Source organism: Athene cunicularia (genome assembly GCF_003259725.1).
Source record: "Athene cunicularia isolate RWA chromosome 7 unlocalized genomic scaffold, athCun1 chr7_part1, whole genome shotgun sequence".
Lineage (NCBI taxonomy): Eukaryota > Metazoa > Chordata > Aves > Strigiformes > Strigidae > Athene > Athene cunicularia.
In genome coordinates, this window is record NW_020799107.1 from 14,305,444 (window position 1) to 14,331,084 (window position 25,641).

At 40.1% G+C, this 25,641-nt stretch overlaps 1 protein-coding gene across 2 annotated transcripts in view; it reads left to right on the forward strand.

Annotated features, from left to right (window-relative positions):
• The first annotated feature begins 5,235 nt into the window (after nt 1-5,235).
• The window catches only part of CHN1 (chimerin 1), a 53,129-nt gene continuing 32,723 nt past the window's right edge, over nt 5,236-25,641 (forward strand). Inside the window, exons 1-2 of one of the 2 annotated variants that reach the window (XM_026853059.1) lie at nt 5,236-5,306; nt 5,626-5,914. In XM_026853059.1, coding sequence (XP_026708860.1) covers nt 5,251-5,306; nt 5,626-5,914 — 345 coding nt within the window. In that variant the 5' untranslated portion in view covers nt 5,236-5,250. Of the gene's footprint in view, nt 5,379-5,625; nt 5,915-25,641 lie in introns of both variants that reach the window. The other variant, XM_026853060.1, reaches the window with a different exon arrangement.

Below are 25,641 nucleotides of genomic sequence, written 5' to 3' on the forward strand. Positions count from 1 at the left end.
AATGGTTTCAGAAGGTGTTTATTCCAAGCATGTTAGCATAGGTTTCCAAATATTGCTTTCATTTAAAGAGAAGATATCAGGCTTTTATTACTTTCCCATGTGTATATAGACTTCAAATGTGTCTTAATCACTAACCAGTGAGCCTTTTCCCAGGAAGCACAAAGGTTTCATGAGGTAGAAAAAGCAGTAAAACATTGCGCAAAACATTGGTATTGATTCTGATTCAATCATCAAATCAATTCCAGGGACTTACATCAACTTTAAATGGAATAGGGCATGCAAGCACAGTACTAAGAAGAGGTAGCACATCTTTACAAGAGCTTTGTTTCAGAACCAAACCGATTATTTTCAAATGCTCTATCACTGATCAAGAACATTGAGTGATCTTGAGTGTTAAGTGATCCTACTGCATATTAATAGCATACATGGTCCTTGATCAGCTGACATTTGTTCACAGTTTGAGATTGTGAAAATCAGCTGTTAAAAGCTGTTAGAAGTAAAATTAGACGTCAAGATGAAAGAATACTTTTATTTTGTTAGATTCATTTGTGAAACACACCATTACAGGTACCAAGGGCTGATAATACTTTCAGTCTTCATTGTTTTCAGCAGCTGTTACCTACTGCTGAGCAGTTGTCTCTCTCCCACTTGTGTTGTCCCTGACAGTGCTCGTGATCCACAGGAAAGTGCCATTGCTCTTGTCCTCACTGCCTGCTGTTTGCAGCATGCTGTTTTCACAATATCGTTTCCCTTTTGGACAAGGAAGTCTGGGCAGTGATGCAGGTAAACAATCTTCAGTCTCAATTGAGAGAGACTGCTGGGAAGGTGTTGTCAGCGCCAACGCTGAATTTTTTCACTTGAACCCAATTAGACAGAGCGAGTTGAAGGTTGTGTCTGCATCGGCGTGAGGTAGACACATTGCAGTTCAGTCTCTGCGATTTGGTTTTTGTTCTGAAGGATGCCACACTTTTTCCGTGCTAAACTAAACTATTGTGCATTCATCCAGCGCATGGGTCTGATCAGGTTTTAGGGATAACTTTATACCTAATTAATGTTCATCAAGCAACAGTCAGGCAGCTAGCCAATGCTGCTTTTCCAAATGGCACAGGAATACTATCTACAGTGACTGTACTCTGCCACCGTTCCCATCCATATCAGACAATAAGGACTTTTCATCTCCACTTGTACAAAATGCACCTTTACTTTCAATCCCTAATGCATTTGATTTCATTTATGCATATTGTGTTCTTGTAAACTACTGCTAAGGTTTTGGAGATGCAGATGGATTTGCCAAGCAGGTACTCTGGGAAAATGGTAAGTTCCACAATTCCCTGGCCATCCTCAGAAATGTTGCTGCCAATAAATAATAAAAACCCCAAAAATGAGCTGCTCTCAGGAGTTGGAGACCTTCAAGGATAACTGTGTAGAAGAGGTTTTAGCTGTATGCAAGACTTGTGTTTCTTTAACAAGGAAACGGGGCAAAAGAGTATCTGTGGAATAATCTGTTATGAACACAGCATGGTTAGGAGACATTACTGATTGCAAGAGTGCTTATATTTCTGTGGCTTTTTATGAAGTGTCAAGGCTCTAGTCTTAATTGTTGGCTGAGAGTTTTCAGAAGTTAGAGCTGAAATTCTGGCACCTAATTTTAAGTGAAACTTCCACCTTCTGACCGCAAAGCACGTTAAGACGCTTTTTCTCCAAGGGAAGATTAAGTCCAAGTGACCTTCAGGCACATGTACAGAACTTAAGATTCCCCAGCTCAGTGTATGAAGTTGCTTGAAACTAATGAGGACACGAGTAGCCCTGAGGGGCGTTGTGGTCTGGTTGCAGCTACAGGTTTTAAATAATGCCTCTGTCTAGATAGTCTTCTCATCATAAAATAGCCTGTGAAAGAGGTGAATAGCTACTGTACAATTCTGTATGTGGACTGTAAAATCCATCTTCTTAAATGGTAAAAAACTGTGGATGGGCTTTTGGTCCTTCACTACTTCTTTTTGTTTCATCAGGAAGTGCTTGCATACAGAGTAGGTGGCTGAGTCTGAAGCCTGTCTCTCTCGTGTTATGATGCCTAATTCAACTCCTCAGTCCTTTATTACTAGCCACATTTGCTCTACCATTTAATATGTTTTCCCACGTTGTTATCCACTCTGCCCCACTGGCAACCAAAGGGACCAGACAGAATGATTGCTTTTCAGGCAACTTGGAATAAAAAAAGTCTTTGATCTGTGGTCCTGCTGCTTGCAAACAAATGCACAGTGGACACAATGAGGCTGTTTGACATGTCAGAGATCTATTTCTTTTTCTTGGAAAAACATCTAATGTTCCTCTGTTAAAACCAAAAGAGAACATACATTATCTCTGTCCTGCTCTCTATTTCTTAAACAAAAACCAGCTGGTACTAGCGCTTGCCTTTAGGAAGAGACCATCAGGAAGTTGAAATATCAAATCTTGGCTCTACTTAGTTGCTAGGGTGATGTACAATTAACCAGGCTGCAGTAATGTTATAGAAAGTAAACATAAGGAAGTATTCTTGCTAATGGAAAAATTGTTTTAAGTAAGACTGAAGGGACTGAAGATTAAATTTTAATTGATCATTTGCAATTGGATGTGTACGTTTGCAATTATATTGTAATTTGATCAAAATAGTATCATTGTGGGGTCAAAAAGAAATTTAGATGAGTTGAAAGAAATAAAACAGGGTTCTGAGACATGTTATTGATGATACAGTCTTTGTAAGAGATAGGCATTTCATTGATTTGTGGGGATTTGGGGTTTTTTTTTTCCTCCTTGTTGCTAATAGGATTCTATTTGAAAAACAATACATTTCCCTACAACATATCCAATAAGAAATTAATAGAAAAAAGTTTGATTTGGAACAAATAAGAAACCAGATAAAGGCAAACCATTCAATGTTCAACTCTTGTAGCTGGTATGCAAGCACCTTTTCCAAGTGGTTATGACAGTGATGCAGAGTAATTTGTTTGTCTAAATACCTTTCTTTGAGTGGTAATAGTTAAGTTATCCTAGTGTTGTTATCTTATCCTACCTTGGAAGGCCACACATGCCAAAAGAAATTGATGTGCCGTTCCCCAGATCCATACAGGAGGAAGTTTTGGTCGTTGTGAGGTTTACGAGAGAGATGAGTTTAGTTATGGGATGCAGTAAACGAATTAAAACTGTGAAATGTTGTCTGTGAGATACTCATGTGCTGAAACGTGGGTCAGCGGTGGTGGTATAAAGATTATGTCCTTTTGGAAATCCTGTTCCTTGTAGTATCTCTCAAAGAAACACATTATGTGCAGCAGTCTGAACAGATGTACAGCATAGGGGCTGCTCAGTAAAACATAACTGGGGTAGAACCGTGAACCTACTGAGTCTGACGGGAAGAGGATTAATCCTTTAAGAACTTCTATTCATTCTCTGCATTTGGCCATCTTGTTGTTCAGAACTTTGTTTTAGACTCTGCAGGATGTTACTAAAATCAAGACACAATGTGTACTTAGTAATTGGCCCTGAGAAGCTTTTCTGTGATTTATCTTCTCTTCATAAGATTAGTGTAATGCTTTCTCTTCTAGAAAGCTAAAAGCAATAAATGACCTTCAGCTTGTTTAAAACTCTGCTATAAATACTGTCAGAGCATATGTTACTGATTAGAGTAGCAGTTTACCTGCTACGTGTCTTAATACAAATAATTCAATTGCATATTGTCATTTAAAATCCATTATTCTTTATCGAACTTACTCAGTTCTTCTGTCAGATTTTAACATCATAGTGCTTGTGTGTACTCCATGTGCATTATTCCCACTGGCTTGAGCAGAAGACAGTGAAGGTTACTCAGTTTGGCACTGCAAAGTGCTGAGCACTCTTGACTCATGTTGACTTCTCTGACAGTGGAAGGTATGCAAGGAGTATGTCTCACGGTCAAATCTTGTTTGCCATGCGCTACGTTGAGTAGAAAGATGCTCTTGAAGAATGAGCCTAAACACGTCCCTTCTGCTGTAACTTAGGACATTATCTTTCTACTTTCTGAATGACTTGTATTCACTCAGAATTGCATCTTGTGATGAAATTAGCATTGGGTAAAAATGAATTTCCTTCTCTTATTTTGTAATTTCTTGCTTTTCAGTTTGATACAGTGAACTTTTAGTTTGTGTGGCATAAAAATGTGCATAGAAGTACCAATTCATTTCCAGTAAAATGCCAAGGTAGTTCCTACACATCACATCTCTATTCTTACTGAGCAGGAGACAGATTCCTGAGGGCTCCCTCACATTTGAGCATTATGTAGAAATAACAGCTCTTGAAGCTGCAGTTACTGTCAGATTATTGATAAGGGCATGGGAAGGTTTGGCATTTTGAGTCAGAACACAAGGAAAAAATACATACATCACAGAACAAGTGATTTTGCCCATATTTGTAAGAAGAGTGCAATATTTCACCCGAAGTCTAAAATTATGCTTTTGCCTGTTTGGCAAGGCCATGTTGAAAAGGAGCCACTTCAGCAAAGCACCAATGTTCACTTTGTTCCTTCACATCTCCTGTGAAGCATTTGGTTGTAAAATGAAAGCAATCCATCCTTTCAGATTTAGCTTTTAATATTTATTTGGCAGATCAGACCTCACAAGGGGGCCCAATACCCTGAGCAGAACCACCCTTGCTGTTGTCTGACCAAGGAATGACACTGGAGCGAGCTGTGAAAGCAGCTTCTTTCCTCCATCTTCTCCACAGGAAATGCGTTGGTTGTTGCCAAGTGCAAACACTGGTGTGTTTTCACACGTTTAGATTGCTTTTAGGCAGAAAATTGTTGCAGATTCTAAGTACAGTTTTTGAAAATATGCTAATATTCAGGTAAAATTGGCATTCTTATGGTTGCTAAGAGCCTGTATCAAAATGCTATTCCACCCTGACTGCAGAATGCCTAGCGTCAGATAGCTTTCACGTTATATATCCTGTATATTACAAAGATTTGCTTGAAGCTCAGGACTTAACAAGCATAACACAGAAGGACTTTTGTACAAAGCTTGAAGAGTTAGTCCTTGGCCTTTGGCCAGGAATAAAGAATGCTTGCCCTTGTGCCATTTTGTCCTGTGCTGCTCCAGTTCTGGCAGCAGTTCTGCTTCAGTGTAATTGTTGGCACTGAAGCTCAGCTGAACCCTGAATGGCCTCTTCCTGCAAGCAAGCAGGGGCGCAGAGGTCCGAGACAGCATCAAAACTCCATATTGATCAACTGTAATAGAGGACTCTATTATGAGAATTCTTCATATCAGAGCCAAGCAAATTGACTACAGCAATGCAGTAGTAAAGTACTAAAAAAAGCCTTAAAGAGTGTGAAGTAATTTTCAGATTTTCCACTGGATAATGGAGGGGCTAAAAGAATAAGAGAACGAACAGCTCCTTCTGGGACAGTCACTGTTTTGGCTATCTATCTGTAGTTGTTGTTGATCTCTCCTTCCTATCTGTGCTAAGTAGTAGTGGAATTTTTCATTCTCGTCTGGAACATACACAGAGCATAGTCACAGCTTTAAGTGATAAAGTGTTTTTTATTATTTGCAAAGGCTTGCTTACTCTTCTTTATTCTGCTTACTGTTCTTTAAAAAAAACTTTCCCATTTCATTGAGGCAGATTTGGAAGTCAAACCAGAAACTTCAGACTCTACTACGATGGAAAGCACTTTGTTGGGGAGAAACGTTTTGAGTCCATCCATGACCTGGTGACAGATGGATTGATTACTCTTTATATTGAAACGAAGGCAGCTGAATACATTGCCAAGATGACAATAAATCCAATTTATGAACACATAGGATATACAACTTTAAACAGAGAGCCAGCACACAAAAAACATATGCCAACCCTGAGAGATGAACATGATGGCAAAGAGTCTACAGGAGAGGATGAGGTAGCAGAAAAGAGGGTAAGCAATTATTAACCCACACTCTTTTTTCTGTTAGACTTTTTATTTTATACTTCTAACCTTCCCCCTTTACTATAAAGTGCTAAAGGTATCTGTAGATATTTAGTCTACATATTTATTTCTAGTATTGCATTAATAGTAGTATTTTAACTGGTTATAGGGGGTTTTAATGGCAATTTTTGCATATTACAAATTTCTATGATTGGAGGTTAGTTATCTTCAGGTATTTTCGCATTGGTAACATAGTTGTTACCATTAAGCCATTCCTTTATTTCAAATGGGCTAAGAATATTTCACCTTAGAATTGTTTACAGTGTATAAGACAACTGCCCTTTGGCCAAAATTATATTTCTTAATATATTCAGCATTCCCCAAACAAATGCATTCCATAATCTATTCAGCAGTCTGCATACAATGACAGTAAAGTTGTCCACATCATAAATAAGCCTGTTCATAAAGTTGGTAAAATGTTAAAACATTTCACTTGGCTAAGTTCAGCCTGTCAGAAGCTGACAGAGCTTTTTTTGGCCTCAGCCAGACTTACGAAGAGGGATTGCTCTCTTCAGACAGTTGCAGTATCAGCTGAGAACTAACTGTGTCCTGGATTATAAAAGAAAAACGAACAACAAAGAAATCTTAGAACTGGTGAAAATAGAAATATTAAAGGGGGTTGGGAATGTATCAGGCAGACAGAGCAGCTTCCTGAAACTTCATTTGTGTGACAGAGACTGAACTTAAAAAGAAAACATAATTTAAATTCCATCATGTTAAACTAAATACTTTGTTTATTGAAAAGCTGACATATGAAAGTGTTTTTAAAGGTGTATGCTTACATATGTGTAGGTGTTCGTGCATGTATAACAGTCTGATATGCTCCCCTATTTCACAGACTTCAGAATGACATTAGTTATATCTAATATGCTTATAGAAGAAATGCTAACATTAGTTCGGATCATCTGTTTGTCTTTCCAGTCAGAAATATGTCTGGATTTCAGTTTTTCTTGAGGTGGAGGAAAGGTGTCTCTGACAATTTCCAACATACATGACTATTACAGTGAAACTAAGCTCCGTGCAGCATCCACAGAGAGGAGGCTCATAGCTTTGGTCCTTCAAATCGTTCTCCAGCAGTCTGTCATCCTGCACTGAATTTGCTGAGAGATGAAGCATGCAACTTAGCTTAAAGTATGAATCTTCACTGTTATCAGATCATTTTGACAAAAGAAATACTGGTGGGGATATTGAAGCTATCTGACCATGTTAAATACCCGATTTCTTGCCTGTTAGGTAGCAGTAGTAGAGGGTGAGTTATCAGTTACAGTTCCTGACAGACACTGACTTGCAGCGTGCTGTTTCAAAAGGATTTTTTTGCATATTATCATAGAGAGTTCATTATAATGCAAAGCTGGGTAAAAATCTTCTGTAAGAGTTCTGGAAGTCACTGCTTCTGGTTTCTTTGGTAAAATTAACTCTTCCTGCATTTAGCAACTTTCAGGTGACAGCAGAATTCTGTTCTGTTACAACATTTTTTAGACTGATGAAAACCTTTTTCATAGTAAAGGGATTTCAGTGGTTATTATTGAAGAATGCTGTTTTTTTCATAGATTATATGGTGTTATGTCAGACTCATCAAGGTATACATATTGTTTTGAAACATTTGTCATTAAATAGCTCAAGAAGTATTAAATATTTCTCACCGATTGAAATTTTAGGTGAAAAACCTTTAGAAAGGTTAGTCATGTACTTGCAACTTCCCACACCATTTGTCTGGAAGTTACAAGCAACTAAAGTGGCTTCATCTGCAACATAGTTGAACAGCAGTGGTGTACTGGCCTGAAGCCCAGCTTTTGAGCCTTTTTTTCTTTATTTGTCTTGGAACTATGTTGATGTGAACACAATGAGGCCCACAGACATCACAGTATAGTTAAATGTGGTGCTTTCAGTTTAATTTTCAAGTCATTATCCAATTGGGATTACTACCTGTGGCTGTGCGGGAAAGGCACAGTGTGATCTTTTTTGCTGTGGAGTAGTGCAGAGGTGCCATCTTTGCTGCCTTTACGCCTCTCAGGGTCATTGCTGGAAGATGACACAGAGAGTCCTGAGTGTCGCTTCACTCAGCACATCTCCAAGGAGAATAAGGCATTCAACCCCATGATCAACACCCGATCCCAGTGGCAACCTCAGCATTTGGAACAAGCCCCAATGTCCAGCTAAGGCTTGCCAAATCCTTTCTCTGTCCTCTGTAAGTCACAGGATGTGGGGAGCATGGGAAGGGAGAGAGATACAGTGGTGGCCTCGCTGAATGTCTCCTGGGGGGTGGCAGCTATGTGCAGTGTAGGAGTGGTGGGGAGAGGAGGCCGCAGAGGGCTTTCCCAGGTGTCTCCCATCACTGTCTGGGGCACTTGACTACTTGCACATCCACTAAAGCTGTCACCTTGACAGCCTGGGAGAACTGTTTCAGGTTCAGTGGGGTGAACATAACCAACTGGCTAGAGGACTGTACAGGCAGGTGACTGATTCGCATCTGATGTTAATTTTATTTTAAAAATTTGAAATAATGACATATATACTTGTTTGACAAATAGTTTCCATTTAAAGCATGAGTACTGGATGACAGGAAATATCTGGCTTTTTTAAAAGCCTGCATACTGAAAAAAGTTAACACGCTAGCAGCAAGGAACACAAGAGAGATTACAACTTCACTCTGCTAGTTTATAAGCTTTCTTTGGTAAAATAATAATAATAAATTAAGAAAAATAGGCATATCCTCTACTAAATTGCTCAGAAGGTAATTTTACCGCTTTTATGCAGGCTCCTGCTTCTGACTGATATTTACTTGAAAACTTCAATTAATAATAACATAATAGTTACCTATGAATCATTTAGCCATGATACAAGGAGGTTTCTTATAGGACATTTATAAATAGGTCAAGTAGTTTTTCGTTCCCTTTGGTGGAAGGGATGACAGAGTCATTCCTGTTGTCCTATATAAAGAGAGTATCACTGAAGAATGCAAAGAAAAATGTTCAAAATCCAACAAGAAGAAACATTGTCTTATGATGCAAACAGCAGAATCTGTGTGTTACAACATTAGCCCATTAGCCCCATGGTGCGGATGAAAATTTCTGCAGGGTACACTATTTGGCAATTAATGCATCTTTATCAGTTTTATACTGTAGCCACACAGCTTCTCCCTACACTGTATGCTTCCTCCTGCGTAAAGAGAGGAATAAGTCTGAGTCTTGAACATTGATCATCCTGAGCCAAAATACATTTCCAGATTTGCAGACTCTGAGGCTGTTCAGATCCAAATCTAAACTTTGTGCCTGCGACTGTTGCCCAATCCTGTGTGGGTGGTGTATGAAAGATAAACCCTTCAGAAGAAGGAAAGGAGAGACACAAAGGCTCTGGCTGGGGAACAGCTGGTGGAAATGTAGTTTTGCTTTCTGCCATAAAACCAAGCAGAGGAAATTGGGCAGCCAGAGAAAACACCTCAAACTTGAGAATGAAATATTAAAAAGAGCTTCACCTGACCTTGAATTTTGTGGGGCAATAGCAGGGAACACCACAGATTTGTGTTAGATGCCTCCCAGCATGCACAAATACCACTTTATTTGTTCCGCACTCTTTTTAGCAATTAATTTATAGTAGCAGAATTCAGCATGTGTTAGGTGAATTGTCATATGCAATACTTTAAAAATGAGTCTTAGTAAAGGGAAAAGATTTAAAAACCATAAAAGATGAAAAGACAAAAATTATGTGATTGTTAGATGAGGATTATAGGACAGAAATCACAATACTCCGAAGTACTGAGTCCTGCAAGAGACCATATTGTGGTGTGATTCAGGATGCAGTTTTTAATAGGAAAAACATGAGAAAACAATCCACTGTGCAGCATGTGCTTCACTGATTATGAGAAGGAATTTGACTGCTTACCATATATATTTAAAATTCCTGGTTAATGGTTTATGATTTTCATAACGTATGAAAGAATTAATAAATAGTCAGAGATAACTGGAGGCGTGGAGATTGAAAACAGGAGAGTGCTTGTCATGCTCGAATGCCCTGAAAGATATTTTAGCTGCTGTGCTAAAAAGGTAATGCTGGTTCCCAAAACAGTCTGCAGATTGTTCAGAACTCAGTTGTGCAGCCATCGTGGTCTGTGTGTTAACAGAGGGCTAAGATTCATTTGAAAGAGGGCTTCCCGTGTGGATTCAGCCTGTATGGCCTAGCGTGGAAGTGGAAATAATACCCAGTATCACAAGATTTACTGTTCCTCACATGACTTGAATACTGATGGATCTCTGAACATTCTCCACTCTCAAAGGTAATTATGGCCTTAGAACACATGACTTGATTCTGTTAAATACCTTATAAAAATGGTAGCTCTCAGAAATTAATAAATACCAAGACATATATCAAAGTCCTTCCTGAAATCCCTGCAAAATATGATTTTTTTCCATTTTGACATGCTTTTGAGATATTAATGTAAGAATTTGATTTATTCAAAAGTTAATATTTGTTATGAGAAAATGAAATAATCAGTTATGAGTTATTCTGTCTTTCAGAATGAAATCCTGAGGTTAATGTTAGGATAGCATCTAAATCACATTTATTCATGTTTACTTTGGTGATAAGTGCTGTTTCTTCAAGAAACTTCCGTGGGTGCAAATCAATTAAAGACTCATTTCTAGAATGTACTTCATTCAGCTCAATTCCTACAGACAGAAGGAATTGAGAGAAGGTTTGTGGCAGCTGTCACCCAACAAAAGCACTCTTTTGTTCTATTTTTAATGACCTTAGTGGTGATACTATTTTTTCCTCCATAGTGATGAAGGCTGGTTGTCTGCAACCCTGTGCAAGGAGATGTGTAAATGTAAATGTGTGTCACTGTATTAGGAAACATGCTTTTAAGCTTGCCTCCAAAGATAATACAGATCACAAAGTTAATTGCAATCTCTGTGTACATTTCTAATGGATTCATAACAGCCTCCACATAAAAAATCAAAGGTCATACTTACAGGTGTTTGCAGAGGCACCAGTCTCACTTTCCAACCTTGAACTGACACTGGTGTTTTCATTAATGGTACTACTACTTTTCTACTTTTGCTCTCAATCAAATCTGTTAGTAAGATCTGCTTTAAATCTTCCTTCACCAGAGTTCATTTTATCTTCAGGGAAAGGACATCAGAAATTGTAGCCAAGGGAGTTACAGTAGCCTGTCATAGAAGTGCAAGGTCTGTGATGAAGGAAGACAGCTTTGAACAACACTGGGTGCCCAGTAATGTCAATGCTGGGACCAGTAGGAACTAGAAAGAAGACATGGTCTTAGTAATCAGGGAGGAATGTGTGCTTTGAGAGTGAAGCAATCTTGATGCTGGAAGTTGTTTGAAATATTTCCATTTACTTGAATTAACTTAATTTTATGAGAAAAAGATGGGTATGCAACATATAAAACTCTAGACAAGCCATAACTATAACAAGGGTAGCAACAAAGCAATAATGTTTTTTAAAGTACAACTAATAAATGTCTACCTTAAAGTACATTTAAAGACACAGGAGACTGAGCACTGAAGAATCCCATGGGTTAACTTGAGGAGATTGTCAACTCTTTTCTCACAAATGTTCCTTTCCAGTCCCTGCGCGGGTGTCCATGACAATCACTCTGTAAATTTAATGTAATTTATAAATAAAACATAACTCTGTGGAAGGCAAAAACTTCTATTTATTTCTTCTGGGTTTAGCCCATCTTTCAGCAAAGACTTCAAAGCACAATTTTGTCAATACCACGAAAGTTCTTAGGCAGGATGAAAGACAAGCCTACTTTTTAGGTAGCTGCTCTGGCGTATCAGCAGTGTCGTACTCCACAGAGATGGCCCCAGCCACAGTCTTCCTCATCTTCCCTTTCTGTGCATGAGCATTTATGGCATTAGGTATCTAGTGCCATATATGTCATTATATATGGCACATACAGTTCAAACTAAGACTGCAAATGGTTGTGATGCCTTTTTATAAGCATGTAGTTTTAAACTTAACTATATGTTTATTAAGATCTGAGAAAGGGGTGCTAATCACACGTGCTGTCCAGTGTGCAGACATTAGCACAAAGAAAATTCTTTTCTCCAGACTGCAGGGTGCTTTTTCTACTCATAATCACTGAGAGTAACCTAAACCCTTATTTACATTCAGTGTGGCAGTAAAAATGATACACTAATAAGATTATATAAACTGATTTTGTTTTAAGACTCAGAGATTCAAATTGAAGCATAAAATTTGCTAATTTAGTCCCCAGGTCACAGAATGTCTAGGTTTTTTTCTTGTCCATATCTCATGCTTATAAGGCATACATTAGCAAGCCAAACTTATTTTTTAAGCCTCTCTAACTGGACCTGTAGCTCAGCTCCAGTGCTCAAACCAGTCCAATAGCTCTCGTATTCTTCCCAGACCAAATTTTTTCTTCTGTCCTTGCCAGCTCTGGTTGGTGCTCAGCTGTGCTCTATTAGTTTGTGCAGGTTACAGATGGCATCCCAGGTGATTCCAGTTAGCATCGCAGGACCTCGCCTGCCTGCCTCTGTGTGTGTGTGTGCGCGCCTGTGCCTCCAAAGCACATTAATGTAATGCTTACACAATAACGTGTGGGATTAATGGGAAGTGAAAGCTGTGTGTTTGTGTGCTGCCTGACTGTGTGTTGCTGGTCTAGTATTACAAGGTTCAAAACAAATAAGGCTCCACAAACTTCAGACAGTGAGGAGTGGCTTAGGTCAGGTTGTATTTCAAATGCACAAGGTGCCTCTTGTCACGATGCTACTCTTGTAAGAGAAGTTTCCTCTGGTTTGTAGGTAAGCACAGTTGAGGATCAGCATCCCACTTCAACCTTTTGTCATGGGTACAAGTCACTTGACTGCTCACTGAGATGACTTTCTGCTATTTGACATAAGTGTGGCTTTTTTATGATCTGGCATATGAGATGTGTACACAAAGATACAGTCTCCAGAAAGTCCACTGTCTAATTATACTGAGACAGGCAGCTGCCCTGTGAAATCAGGGGGTCTGGTCTCTCAGACTCATAGACCAGACCCTCAGCAAAAGTGTGGGGAGTAATTACTCTCAGTGTATGCCCTGTGCCTGATCGAGCCTTTGTAAAATGAATAGTGTACATAACTGTTAAAAAGGCTGTAAAGCAGTACAGTTGCTGTGCAATTAAATCTGAAGAATACGGCTTGTGTTGTTACTGATAAAATGAAACCCTTAGCAATGAATAAGCTGCTATTCTTTTCCTGTGTTTCTCAGTGTTGTGAGGTAAGTCAGTGTGAAGCCCTCACCAGCAGTTCTTTCCAGGGTTTCTAATGCTTGGTGGTTTGGATCTGGTTACATTTTTAATGCCTTTTAAAAAGTAGTGTATAGCCTTAGCTTTCCTTCTGTGTGCTGACAGAAGTTTCCTTTTAAAACAGGGATAGGCTAGCACAAGAAAGGTCACAGGGAGGAAGAAAGGAAGGAATCTGCCTTAGCTCTTGAAGAGCTAAAGAGGATATCTAGCTTTGGGTGCTCTTCAGGTGGAAAGAGTTTTTTCCTATCCTGGTGGACCTTAGTAGATGGGACATAGCAATGCAGAAGTCCAGCTCAACTCCTGATGAGCAATAGAGAGCTGTCGTGGCTTCAGTCCTAATGCTCTGTAGGAGTCTGCAGCTTACCTTCTCGATGGGCCTTATGCTTGAGCTTTCCAAAAAGGCTGCCTAGAGGTGTGGTGGGGAAGCCTCATAGCCATATACAAGGAAATTACAATCATCATCCTTTTTTTCAGAGAAAACCCACTATGGCTTCCCTTGACTTTTTATGCCTTCTCACAACTGAATAATCTGTGCAGTGGCCACAGAAAGGGGAAGGTGGGTCTCCTTCAGAGCAGTCTCCAAAGCTGGCATGTGGTTGTCATTTATGGCTTATTTATGGCTTTTGCAAAGAGCTGGCTGGACGGTGAGGGACTGCGGTGGGTTGCTAGCTGGCAGCTAGCATTTGTTGTTCTCTTTCCTTAGCTGTGTGAGTTTTGGGTCTTTTTTTTTAACTCCTCCTCCCATCTGGCATCTCCTAATTATTTTCTGTTACTAATCACTTCTACAGGAAACAGACTGGACTGTTGAATTAAGAGCCCTATAAAAGGATAATTTTGTTATTTACAAGTTTCTTACCTCACTTAGACTTTATAATGTGACACTGTATAGCTGGTGATAATCACCTTGGGCTACAATTGTATCTAATCTCATAAACTAGGCAGGGTCAGGTCTGGTCACTAGTTGAACATGAGAGTCCCAAGGAAAGGCTGGGGTTACGGGAAGTGGGGTCAGTAGCACCTTTGACTGTGAACTAATATCCAACATGTCTTGTGGTTTCAACCCTCTGCAAGTCTGTAGGCTGCATAAATCTGTGCTAAGAGTCTGACTACCAGGGATTTTCTCCACTTACCTCTATCATTATTCAGATAAACTAATTTTTCCCTTACTTTGCAGGATGAGGGCTGGGTGGTTTTTTTTATTTCAATAGGAGGGCAGAAAGCATTTTACATTGGTCACTGTTTACATGCTCACAAATACAAATACATGTCCTTTGGCTTCTGTACAAAGATGGAAAGGACATGGAGCTGTGGCGGTCTGGTGTGTCACTCCCTGTTCAGTTAGAGAATCCCCTGACAGGCAGGCACATCTGCTCCACTTAATTGCCCATTCATAAGTGGTTACCAAACCCTTAAGACCCATGAAGAGTAAAATGCTTGTATTAGAAGTGGTAGCAGAAAAAGAAGCAGTTAGAGGTGCCTAAATGAAGTATGAGACTGTGAAAGAAGAAAAGAACAATAATTTATCCTGTGGTTAATGCCACAGAAGCTGATCTGTTCTAGTCCTTGTTTCTTTCTTTTCAATTCTTCACAAGAAAAAAAGTATTTTCAGATAAAACTTCTCATACTTAGTTTTAGTCTCTAGCTGAGTGTTTTCTGAATTTGAACAAAGGAGAAAGGTTTGTTACTAAGCTCAATAAACTACTTGCTCTTATTACTTCAAACCTGTCACATCAGCAAAGAGAGCAACTCTTGACAGTTTTGCAAAGTTGTCCTTTGATCATTAACTTTGATGTTCTAAAACTTTTCCATATTTAACCTTTTTTCTGCATGGCATCAATAGTTAGAAATGGTGTTGCTTCTTGCATTCACTGTTCTTACAGTCCTAACATTAAAGCAAGGTAAGAATTATCACCAAAAAACCCAACCAGTTGAGGAACAATTTTTTCTCTAATCCTCATCATTTTAGTATTGATATTCCTCACATCCATACAACTTCCAAGATAACTACAGGATGATGTGTTGCTAATAGTGACATTCATATTGTAATGCACTTGGACTATATTGCTTTTTTAGTGAGGATTATTATTGCATTTGGTTAGAGCTAAAGCAGTTTGAAACAGTTTGCCTAGGGAACATTAGAGCTACTATCACAAAGTATAATTTCTCTGTTAAACCTTAGTCATATGTGTTATGTGATTTAGGATTTTTTTTTAAGATTTCCAATTTGTGAATTAGATTAGTAGCACTTAGAGGCAAGCAGCTTTTCCCCTTCCTGAAAGAAGAGTGGAGAAATAATGTGAAAATATGAAAGTATTCCTGTATTCCCAATTTCCATTTTGCTTGTAGTGGTGAAATATTTTTAAAGGTCTATGATTTAAATCATGTATCAGCTAGTTTATTAGTTGAAGACTGCTGATGCTTTTACATTGCTGGAAGTTTTGAAACATTTCTCAAAGTTAATATGATAGTGGATTATATTTGCATTCAGGCATTTCTATGAATTGTCTGATGATTAGAGTAATTATGTGTTTAGTACAGATGCACAAAAATTGTAAAAAGTGTCATGAGTTGTTATCTTTCACAGAATTTGAAGTGCTCAGTCTCTTTAATGACAACTTCTCATTCACTCCAGCCTCCAGCCTCTTGCTAGCATTTGTTGCAGCGCTGCAGCCTGGTGCCTGGAAGCTGCCAATCACCTTTGTCACACAGGGGTTCACAAGGCAGACGCTGCTCAGCAAGCAGATAATGCTGAGAACTTACTTGATAATTTTTTTATTGGCCTTACGGGTTAATTCTCTTGGGCTGTTTTTATTGTTGAAAATTCAAACAACCTCAGTGTTAGAAATCTCCTGAGAAGGGTCACTTAAACTGCTAGTTCATGGTGGCAGTACAAATAAAAAATTGCCCTGTAAGATGAGGGGAAAACATGAATAAGTAAGAAGAAAGCAGTTGTGCTGAACAAACATTTTGTTCACTGCCAATGAATTTAAGAAATGGAACTATATCCTGAACTTAGTGTTAGTTTCAATATGGCCTATACTCAAAATAATAGCTTCTATTCAAAGATCATTTGCCTCTGAAATCCCAAATGTCAGATCTTTGAGTTACTGATTGCAACCTGGGACTAGTGCATTTCCACTGAAAATAGACATCAACTAAACATTATGTTGCAAGAAACCACAGACTTGCGGGGGGGGGGGGGGGGGGACACCTAAAAAAAACAAGATAAAAAACCCCAAAGTCCCTCCTGTGTAACAGAAGTTGTCCACATGCCAATGCCTGCTTCTCCCTTGAAAGGTAAATAATCAGCATAGCCCAAATTTATGATGTGCAGTTACATAACCAGCCCCATTTTGATTCGTTCAAAATGATTCAGTTTTCAGATCAAGACATTATTTAAGTTTGATTCAAAGATGCTAGGTTTGGCCAGTTGAGATGATGGTTTCTTGAATGCCTGTCTCAAATAAGAATTTTTAACAGTTATAGCTTCTTTGAGGGAGATGGGATGTTTCCTGCCCTTATATGAAATTTTTTATGACAGAGGCATTTTAAAATGTTAATTAGGAAACTAAGAGGGAATAAATAGGAAAGATGAACCATATGTGGAAAAAGAGAAATGAGAAAATTTAAACGCTGGTCAACAGAATGTAAAATGAGCCTTTTCTGAGAATGTGACCAGGGATTAGAAGATTTTATGGGTGGCAATAAACTGATAATTTTATAATAATTGATAATTTGACTTTGGGAGCATAATTCCACTGACAATTCCACTTTGGTTTCAATCATGTCAAGTTTCAAATCAGTCCTGATTGAAATAGAGATTTATGCAAGGATAGTGGGAGCCCACATGAGAGACTCATTTGAAGGATGATCAGCCTACCTCACTTTCTGAGTCTGCCTAATTGCATTGTATAAAGTGAACGTTGGCCCTGACCCACAGCACTGGTGCAGCTATGCCCATGGGCACACATGTACCTAGAAAACTGATTATCAGGCTCTGCAGGGAGTCATGGTGGACATTGGGGGTTACCCCATTTTGTAACTGTTCAGCAGTAAGATATAAGTAAGTTTTCATCTTTATAAATTTTGCAAGAATATTGCATGTCCATATCACAATTCTAGTGTTCCTTCAGGTTAAAAACTGTTTTCACCTTGATTCGTGAATCAAGGGATAATTAAGGAAGAGTTAGGAGACTTTGCTCTCTTGGTCTTATTTATGCTAAATAAGTATGATTATGGACTGAAAGTATGTTGAAGAAAGAAACCGTGACAGCACATGTATCATAGCAACATAGCTTATTCAGGAAGAAGTAGATGGATTCAAAATAGAGGATGTGCCAAAGGAGCAGGTGTAGTTTGAAATACAAAGAGTGTTTAGAAATTAATGAGCTGCAGTTTTCAATTATAACATACATTGAATTACTCTAAATTGAATTACTGTGTAGAACAAAAAGGCTAATATTAGATGCATTAGCTGCCAGACGAGACTAATGTGAGAGTATTATATATTAGGTAAGAAAATATTAATGAGACATAAAAAGAAATTTTCATACCGCTTGCCCATGTTATACCAGTAGTCAAAGCTCCTATTCCATGAGGATTAAATGAGAAAAAAAACCAATAAATATAATAATAGAAAGACCTTCTGGATTATATGATTGTCATTATTCCCAAGTGTATACATTTTCAGTTACAAAAAGATACAGAGGTTTTTTGTAAAAACTGCTTTTATCAATATGATTCTTAAATGCATATTATAAAGGAAGTATTGTAAATTATTTATTTCATAAAGTCTGGCCACTGTCAACATTGGTTAAGCTTTTTTGATGCACCTTCTCTTCCCCACTCTGCCCCATTGTTTGAGGAAATTCTTACAGCAGTGTAGGTCAGATGGGAAATAAACTATCACCAGCCCTTTGTGGTTTCAGATTAGTCTAACAGCCTGTTTTCTCTTATGATACTTAGTGTAGTATATTAGTAACAAAGAGTATTTGCAAAAAGAGTAGCATTCATGCAGCTGCCAATTTGCGTTACATCTTGACTGTTATCACTCCTATAGAGCACACTGTCTTGTGGCATTTATAAATTACTTTTAAGGTGGTTTTGGAATACAGTCTGCCTTGGCCTGTCACAAGTCAAGAGGCTTTTGCTGGAGTGACCCCTCACTGCTCTGAACGTCAGTCATGCCTCAGTCACAACAGCACAGCTCCCTGCAGGCCAGCGAGGAGACATGCCACAGAAAAAGGGGAGGGAAGAAAATGCAATGTTGTTAGCTGAAATAGAAATGCTAACTAAACGAGAGAGAGCTGGAGAAGCTGCTGAGGAGCAGCTTCTGTGTGTTGCTGGCCAATGTGAGGGTCGCTCCCTTAGGCAGAGCTCCTCGCTCCACTATCTCCTCTTCTGGTAGGTCTCATAGCTGCAAGACAGACCTCTCTAGCCCTGATTCATCAGTGCGTACCCCTGTAATGGTTGACTTAAACTATGTTGGTAGTTATCCCAGTCTCTCTGTTTCTACATTTCCGAGGAATACCTGGCACAGGCAGCTGCTTTAAGTCACTATTTAGCTTATGACTGCCATGGTCCAGGCTTCTGGCAGGAGGAGAGGAAGATGTCATGGACCAAAACCAAAGCTATGAAGGATGGTAGGGTGGATGGAAAGGACTGAAAGCAAAACTGTAAAGGACAGGCTTCATCTGAAGTATTTACTGGAGACAAATTCTGGTGTTTCATGATGCTTTTCTCCTTGCTCAGGAACTGTCTTGCATGCTCTGCCTTGAACAGTGATGCTGCCAGCCCCTGAGGCAGGGAAGTGGTATCTTCTGTGCTCTGCCCGCTCCTGGTCCTCTTCTGTACTCACCCGGTTTGGCTGGGGTTGCCTCCTCTGGACCCACTCAAGCAGGTCTATGTCCTTCTTATGTTGGGGGCCCCAGAGCTGGACATAGCACTGCAGGTGGGGTCTTACAAGAGCAGAGTAGAGGGGGAGAATCCCCTCCCTCAACCTGTTGGCCACACTTCTCTTGATGCAGCCCAGGACATGGTTGGCTTTCTGGGCTGCGAGCACACATTGCTGGGTCATGTTGAGCTTCTTGTCAACCAATACCCCCAAGTCCTTCTCCTCAGCACTGCTCTCAATCCACTCATCGCCCAGCCTGTATTTATGCTTGAGATTGCCTCGACTCAAGTGCAGGACCTTGCACTTGGCCTTGTTGAACTATGGATGACATCCCTTCCTTCCAGCATGTCGAACATGCCACACAGCTTGGTGTTACCAGCGAACTTGCTGAGGGTGCACAGATTGCAACATCCATGTCCCTGCCTGTGCGCATTCTTACGTGCCCATGAACACCCCTGTAGTGGTATTTGTACCTATGGAGTATGAAGGAAATTTCCAGAATTATCCCCTTTCCTTCAGCGGACACAACAGGCCAGTTGCTGACCTCGCTAAAAGCTAAGTTGCTTGATGTCAGGAAAGTCCTCCAGAACCAAACCAAAAGTAGAACTTGTTACCAAAGGTACTGTGAAATGTTTATTTTATTTTGGCCATAGCTAGATTTGTGGGTATATACCAAAACAGCCCCCTCCCACAGGAAAGAATTGTGTTTGCCACTGAAAAGTGCCTTGCTTCTGTGCCACTGTCCAGAACAGCAAATGTTAATTGTTTTTCTCTTTACTAAAAAGAGGAATAGTCACAGTGGATGCTTTCTGCCAGTGCACGGTTTCAAACTGTCATTTCCAAAGGCCCATAGTGGTAACTGCCAGGAGCAAACCTACAACCCGTCATGCCACTAGGAACAAGCTAAGCTGGCTGACCTAGATCCAAATGAGCTGCAGTGACTGGTAGGTTATAGGGCTAAAGCTACAGAAAAACAGCTTTTCTGTTGGCTTCCCCTAAGATCTCTGCTTTTTTATGAGTATGCTCCCTTGTTTTGAAAACTTCAGAGTATTTCTGGTAGGCATATCAGTGCAAAGATTTTCCCAAATAATGCTAATACACTCGTAATTGTATTGCACAATACAATACCGAATGAACTCACTTTTTATGCAGTAATTTTTAGCAGCAATATTGGCAACATATTTTCCATAATTTAAACTTTGGTTTAGGTTATTTCTTGGTTTTAATTTAAGTTTTACTTTAAACCAAGACAACACTTTGGCTGAATTTGTTTAAGGTTTTAATTAAAACTTTTTTTTTAAAAAAAATTCTAGCTATAAAAATGTTTATTATCTGCTGTGGAAATCACATACTTCAAAAATATTTATATTCAAAAATATAAATAGACATTTCTTTAGTTTTTACAGTAAGTCTTTCCCGGGGGGGAGGTCTGATTTGGAAAATTTTGTTGTAAAACCCAGAACTTTTCTCAGGAGTAATTTTTCATCATACAACCATGTCTTAAACCCTGACTCCTCTGTAGGTAACTGTGGCCTCAAAGCGGGGTTGTGTGTTGCCTGAGGATCCCAGCATACTTTGAGCATTGTGGGAGCCTGATGCTGTCCGTGTGCCAGGTTAATGTGGCTGTGTTGGAATGGCAGCAAGTGAAGTCTTGCCCTGGTGGCTGAGGCTGCGTGATAGTCCTTCCCATCCAGCTTTTGAGATGTCAACTTTCAAGTTGAACTTTTCTTTTAATAACATCCCTACCCTTTGCTCACACCATGTGTCTGTGTGCAGAGGATGTGCCTGGCATTAGCATGTCTACAAGTGAAGAAAATTAAGTGAAAACATCATCACTTTTAAATACAAAGTAAAATTTTGGGCTCCCATTCCCCCCTTGGAGTAATTCTGTGAAAGATATGACTGGGAAAATTATATTTAGCATGGAACAAGCCTTCACTGAGAACAGCATTGAGGAAATTGGACTTAGTTTCACAATCTGACTGATTAGCTTTTGAAAATCGTGTACTGAGCCCATAAAATATGCTCATAAAGCATTCAGGCAAGGAAGGATTTTCTGAGCATATACATCTGGCTAAGTTAGCTATACAGTGAAACAGAACACACCAAAACATACAGTGGCTAACTGCATAGCAAACCAAATATCTCATTTCTTGAGATATATACAATAGGACATCATCTTTAATTTAAAAAAAAATGCATGCAATATAACTGCTGGTTAATATTATTATTAAAAAAAAAATTCCTTAGAGGGAAGAGATTGTATTATATATATAGTCTGAAACAATAAAGGCACGTTTAGGCATAACAACATGAAAATACCATATGAGAATGAAAAGCCTGCAGTGCACTGCACATGCATTTCCTGACACTGAAGAAAACATGATACTGTGTGCGAGAGAGGAGCCAGGTGGTCATGAAACTAAACACTCCATTGTACTGGAAATGCACGTGGGCTTCAGGAAGTCTGATCAAATCTAATCTAGGCATTTTAGGACTTGTGAGCTTAACCTGACTTGAATTTTTCTGGGTTTTTTCTCGAGTAATTTTAGTTTATTACTCAACAAATGGGAATGCTTTTAGAAAAATAATTTGTCCGATGTTGACTGAATTGTGTGACTGGATTAAGCCTACATAATGTGTCTTTCAGAGAGTGACTAATTGGAATTTACTGCGAGCCATGGATGGCTTTAAAATTAGTTCTGTGGAGTCTTCATAATAAGACTTACTGATTGTGAGATTAGTACCAGAAAATACGCATACATTATCCAGCTAACACTGAGCAAATAGCACTCAAGAAAACAGCTGTTTCTCCCGCATCCTGAAGGACTGCTCCAGGGGGAAGTAAGTAAAGCGGAGTCCCAGTAGGACCTAGACCGAACCACTCTTACAGTTGAGGTTTTAGAATAAATGAAAACAGTTGAAATAGCAGGTTACAGTCTTTTTTTTTTTTTTTTTTTTTTTTTTTTTTTTCCTTTAGTCCGTATGTCCATATAGACAATATGTATAAAGAGATGTCTCGGTTTGAAGGTTGTTGTGTTGCTGGGTTTGGTTTTTTACTGCTTAAGTCACTAAAATGCACAGGACTGAGAGGCTGCTCTGACTGTGTGCTCTGCTGAGAGGTTGCTCTTCCAGTTGTTCCATTTGCAGTTCACCTCAATCCTGTGAAATCACATCCTTAAATTAAATTTTAAAAAGAAGCCCTGCAGTTTCCTTCCTCCTGGAGTCTGCACAGCATATTGCTCCCTACACATGCAATGACTACAAATGTCTGTCACAAACAATTAGTAAAATAAAATCAAGACTTTACTTAGAAAAGTGAAAGGGAGAAGACTTTCTTCCCCAGATTTCTACCTGTTCTTTATCCAGTACATAGCAGACAGTATCTAATAATTGTCCATGTTAAGGTAGACTTCAGAGAGAGCAAGTTATAAAGATAACAGTTGGAAAATGAAAGGGCTATGGAGAGGAGACTTGGCTGGTGGTTGGGAGTGCAGGAGCCATTGGTGGAGAGCAGGTGTTGAATCAAGAGCCAGCCAGGGTGTAAGAAGGCAAGCAGGGCCTGCAGGCTTCCAGGTTGGGAATAGAGACAGCACAGAGTGCCTGAAGTGGAAGAGGAGAGCTACCTGCAGTATTTGAGTTGAACCCCCAGGTCCATTACTTTGTTTGCTCTCAGGAATGGTGACTCATCTCTGCAATGACTATGGGCTACCTGAGGACAGTGGCTTGCTCTCGCTTACTTTATTATCTCATGTACTGGTAAGCTAAAGATCTGGACCTGCCCAGTGACCCGAACTGTGGTCAGGAAGGTGTGTACAACAGAAATTGCATTCTTTCTTTTGGTTTTCAAAAGAAACGAAGTGGGCTGTGTTAAGAAGAGCACTAGCTTGCAGTGCCAAACTCCCAAAATTAGGCAATGGCAGAAGAATGATCATATGCATTATAGAATTATGTCATCTGAAAGCAGTTGTATGAATTTTAATTAAAACACTATTTGGGAAAAATATATGTAAGAAATAGCTAATATATATTTTTCATAATTTTTCTGTTGCTAGTTTTATGGGTTTAACTCTCTTTTTATCTAGGCTTCTGGTGTGCACAACTGTAGTGCTTAGAGCAAATATGAAGGGCTGTAAGTGTGGGTGAGCCCAGTTTTGCTATATTTGTAAACAGCAGAAAATGCTTTGCACTGAACCGTGGGAAGCTGATTTATATAAAACCAATAAGCAGTCTGAGTTAGATTACTGTAACACACAGTAATGTCAGAATTAAAATTCATAATCTTATAACTACTTTCTAGATTATAACTTGTTTTCATAATCACAGCCATGAGGTAGGACCTTTCCCTGTTGGGTAGTTTTGCTTACCTTTTTATTGGCATTCTTAAGATTTAATTTTCCAGGATCCAGAGATCAGTTTCTACTAACATGACTCTAAAGTGCTATTGAAAATAAATCAGTTCTTCAGAATTAGGAGGAAGATTACCAATAAGGAATAAATATGTCAAAAAACAAATATGCATTCTACCAATGATTGAAAGGAAAATTCAGAATTCTTTATCTTGCTTCTTAAGTGGAATTATACAAAATAATAAGGATTTATTCTGATAGTAAATGTACTCTTGAAAATTGCTGGGGTATTTATTTCCAACAAACTCAATTTTCAAAGAGTTTATTTCCTAACATTAAATGTTGGTGATTTCTTTTTTCCCTTTAAAAAATGAGATAAATTTGGGGTTCCAACAAAGCATGTAACGAAACAACGTTTCCAGAACTGCAGTTTGCTTCCTGAGCCTGTTGTCACTCAAAGCTGTTTGGAGAGGATGACTCCTCTGAAGCAGGTTTAGGTCCACCTTATTCCATTAAGACTTTTACTTGATGTAGTTCTTGGGAATGAAACCATGAAGTGGCTTTACCTAGAAAGAAAGGAGAAGATGAGCCCAAAAGTCTGTCTGCTTCCTCCTCCCCTGAGTCCCTACGATTCTCACACTTCTCAATGATGAGGTGGTCAGTTTTTGCCATCCTCACCTCATTTTTCTTGACCTCCTATTGCCATGGAGTGGCACTTAGAAGGATGTGCAGAAAAATTCACCTGCAGCAGTAATGGGTGGTTAAAAGCAGGACAGGCAGATTGGGGTAGTCACTGGAAAAGTATTCCTCAGTAGCCCTGTTTGTACTGAAACTGGGAACTAGGCCAGATACTCCTAAGGCCCCAGTAAGAGCCAGTGATGCCCAACAGCTTCATCCTATATAATCTGCAGCCAGTGTTTTGATTATTAGCTATTAACTTGCAGATTAGTGGTTGGTGAAGCACACATATGTTGATCTTTAATCTCTGCAGCCTGACCCTATGCGGAAACCCAGCAGATTTTTAAAACCTGTAGAGAATGTACTGGTGGCCATGCAAGGGAACAGAGGAGGGGCTCATGGTGAGCGTTACTCTCAGCTCCATTGGCAGGATTGAACTAAATGGTAACACTGTGGTCCAGCTGCAAAACATGCCAATTCCACCCAGAAGCCTGCGACAAACTGTGCTTGTCTTTAGTTGTTACTGAGTCATGAGAGATAAAAATACCTTTGCTGCAGAAGGGAGAGCGGTTGTGGTGCTGCAGCCTGTGGCAAGGGAAGGGAGGGCTGCGCTCTGGCTGTGCACAAGGAGGGCTCGTCTTGCGCCCTAAATGTCGGGATGGTGGTCAGCCCCACAGTGTCAATCACTGTCATAGTAAGTCAGATCAAAGGCCCGTTTTTGCTGTCTCTGACAAAGACTGTTCACAAATGCTTGGAGAGCACTGGAAGAAAGAGGGCAGGAGTCGAGTGGCCGTCGCGGTGCCAGCGCATGGCGGCAGCGAGCCTCCCTGGGCGGCTATGGCACGGGCTGCCCGGGGCCTCCTGGGCGCCTGTGGCGCCGAGTTCAAGGCTTTAATGGCCGTGTGGAGCACAGTTTCCTTTGGTTTGTGTGAGGGCTAGCGAGGGCCAGGCTGTCCCCTGCACGTTTCATCATGTTGCGTCCGTCCACGCTTCAGGTTTCAGCCCCGCGTGAGACTGTGTCGTTCACCCTCTGTTCATGTTTGTGGATTCCTGGCGAGAGGCGCCACCGCCGGTCGGGGCTTGGGTCTTTGGTGGAAGGGGTGGTGCAGGGAACCGTGTGGCATTTGTGATCACACCCCTGCTAGGAGAGGCTGTGGGATGATGTGAGTTTGACGAGGCTCTTCTCACACGCAAAGCGCCCGAGAATGCCACTGTAAGGGAGGGGTGACGAGCATCAACGGTCGCCTTAGCTGCCCCCCGCCTTACCTCGCGGGGCCCAGCCTCTGCCGGGGAGAGCCGCTTTCGCCGCGTCCCTGGGGTTGCCGTTCCCGGACGCCCCCGGGGGGCGAAGCGGTGCCATTTTGTAGCGGTGCGTGACTCGGCGCTGGCCGCGGGCTCGACCCGCTGCGCGGGGCTCCATTGGCTGCGGCGGGCGGGGGCTGCGGGGCCGCCTCCGCCCCTATTTTCAGGTTTTATCTCCATC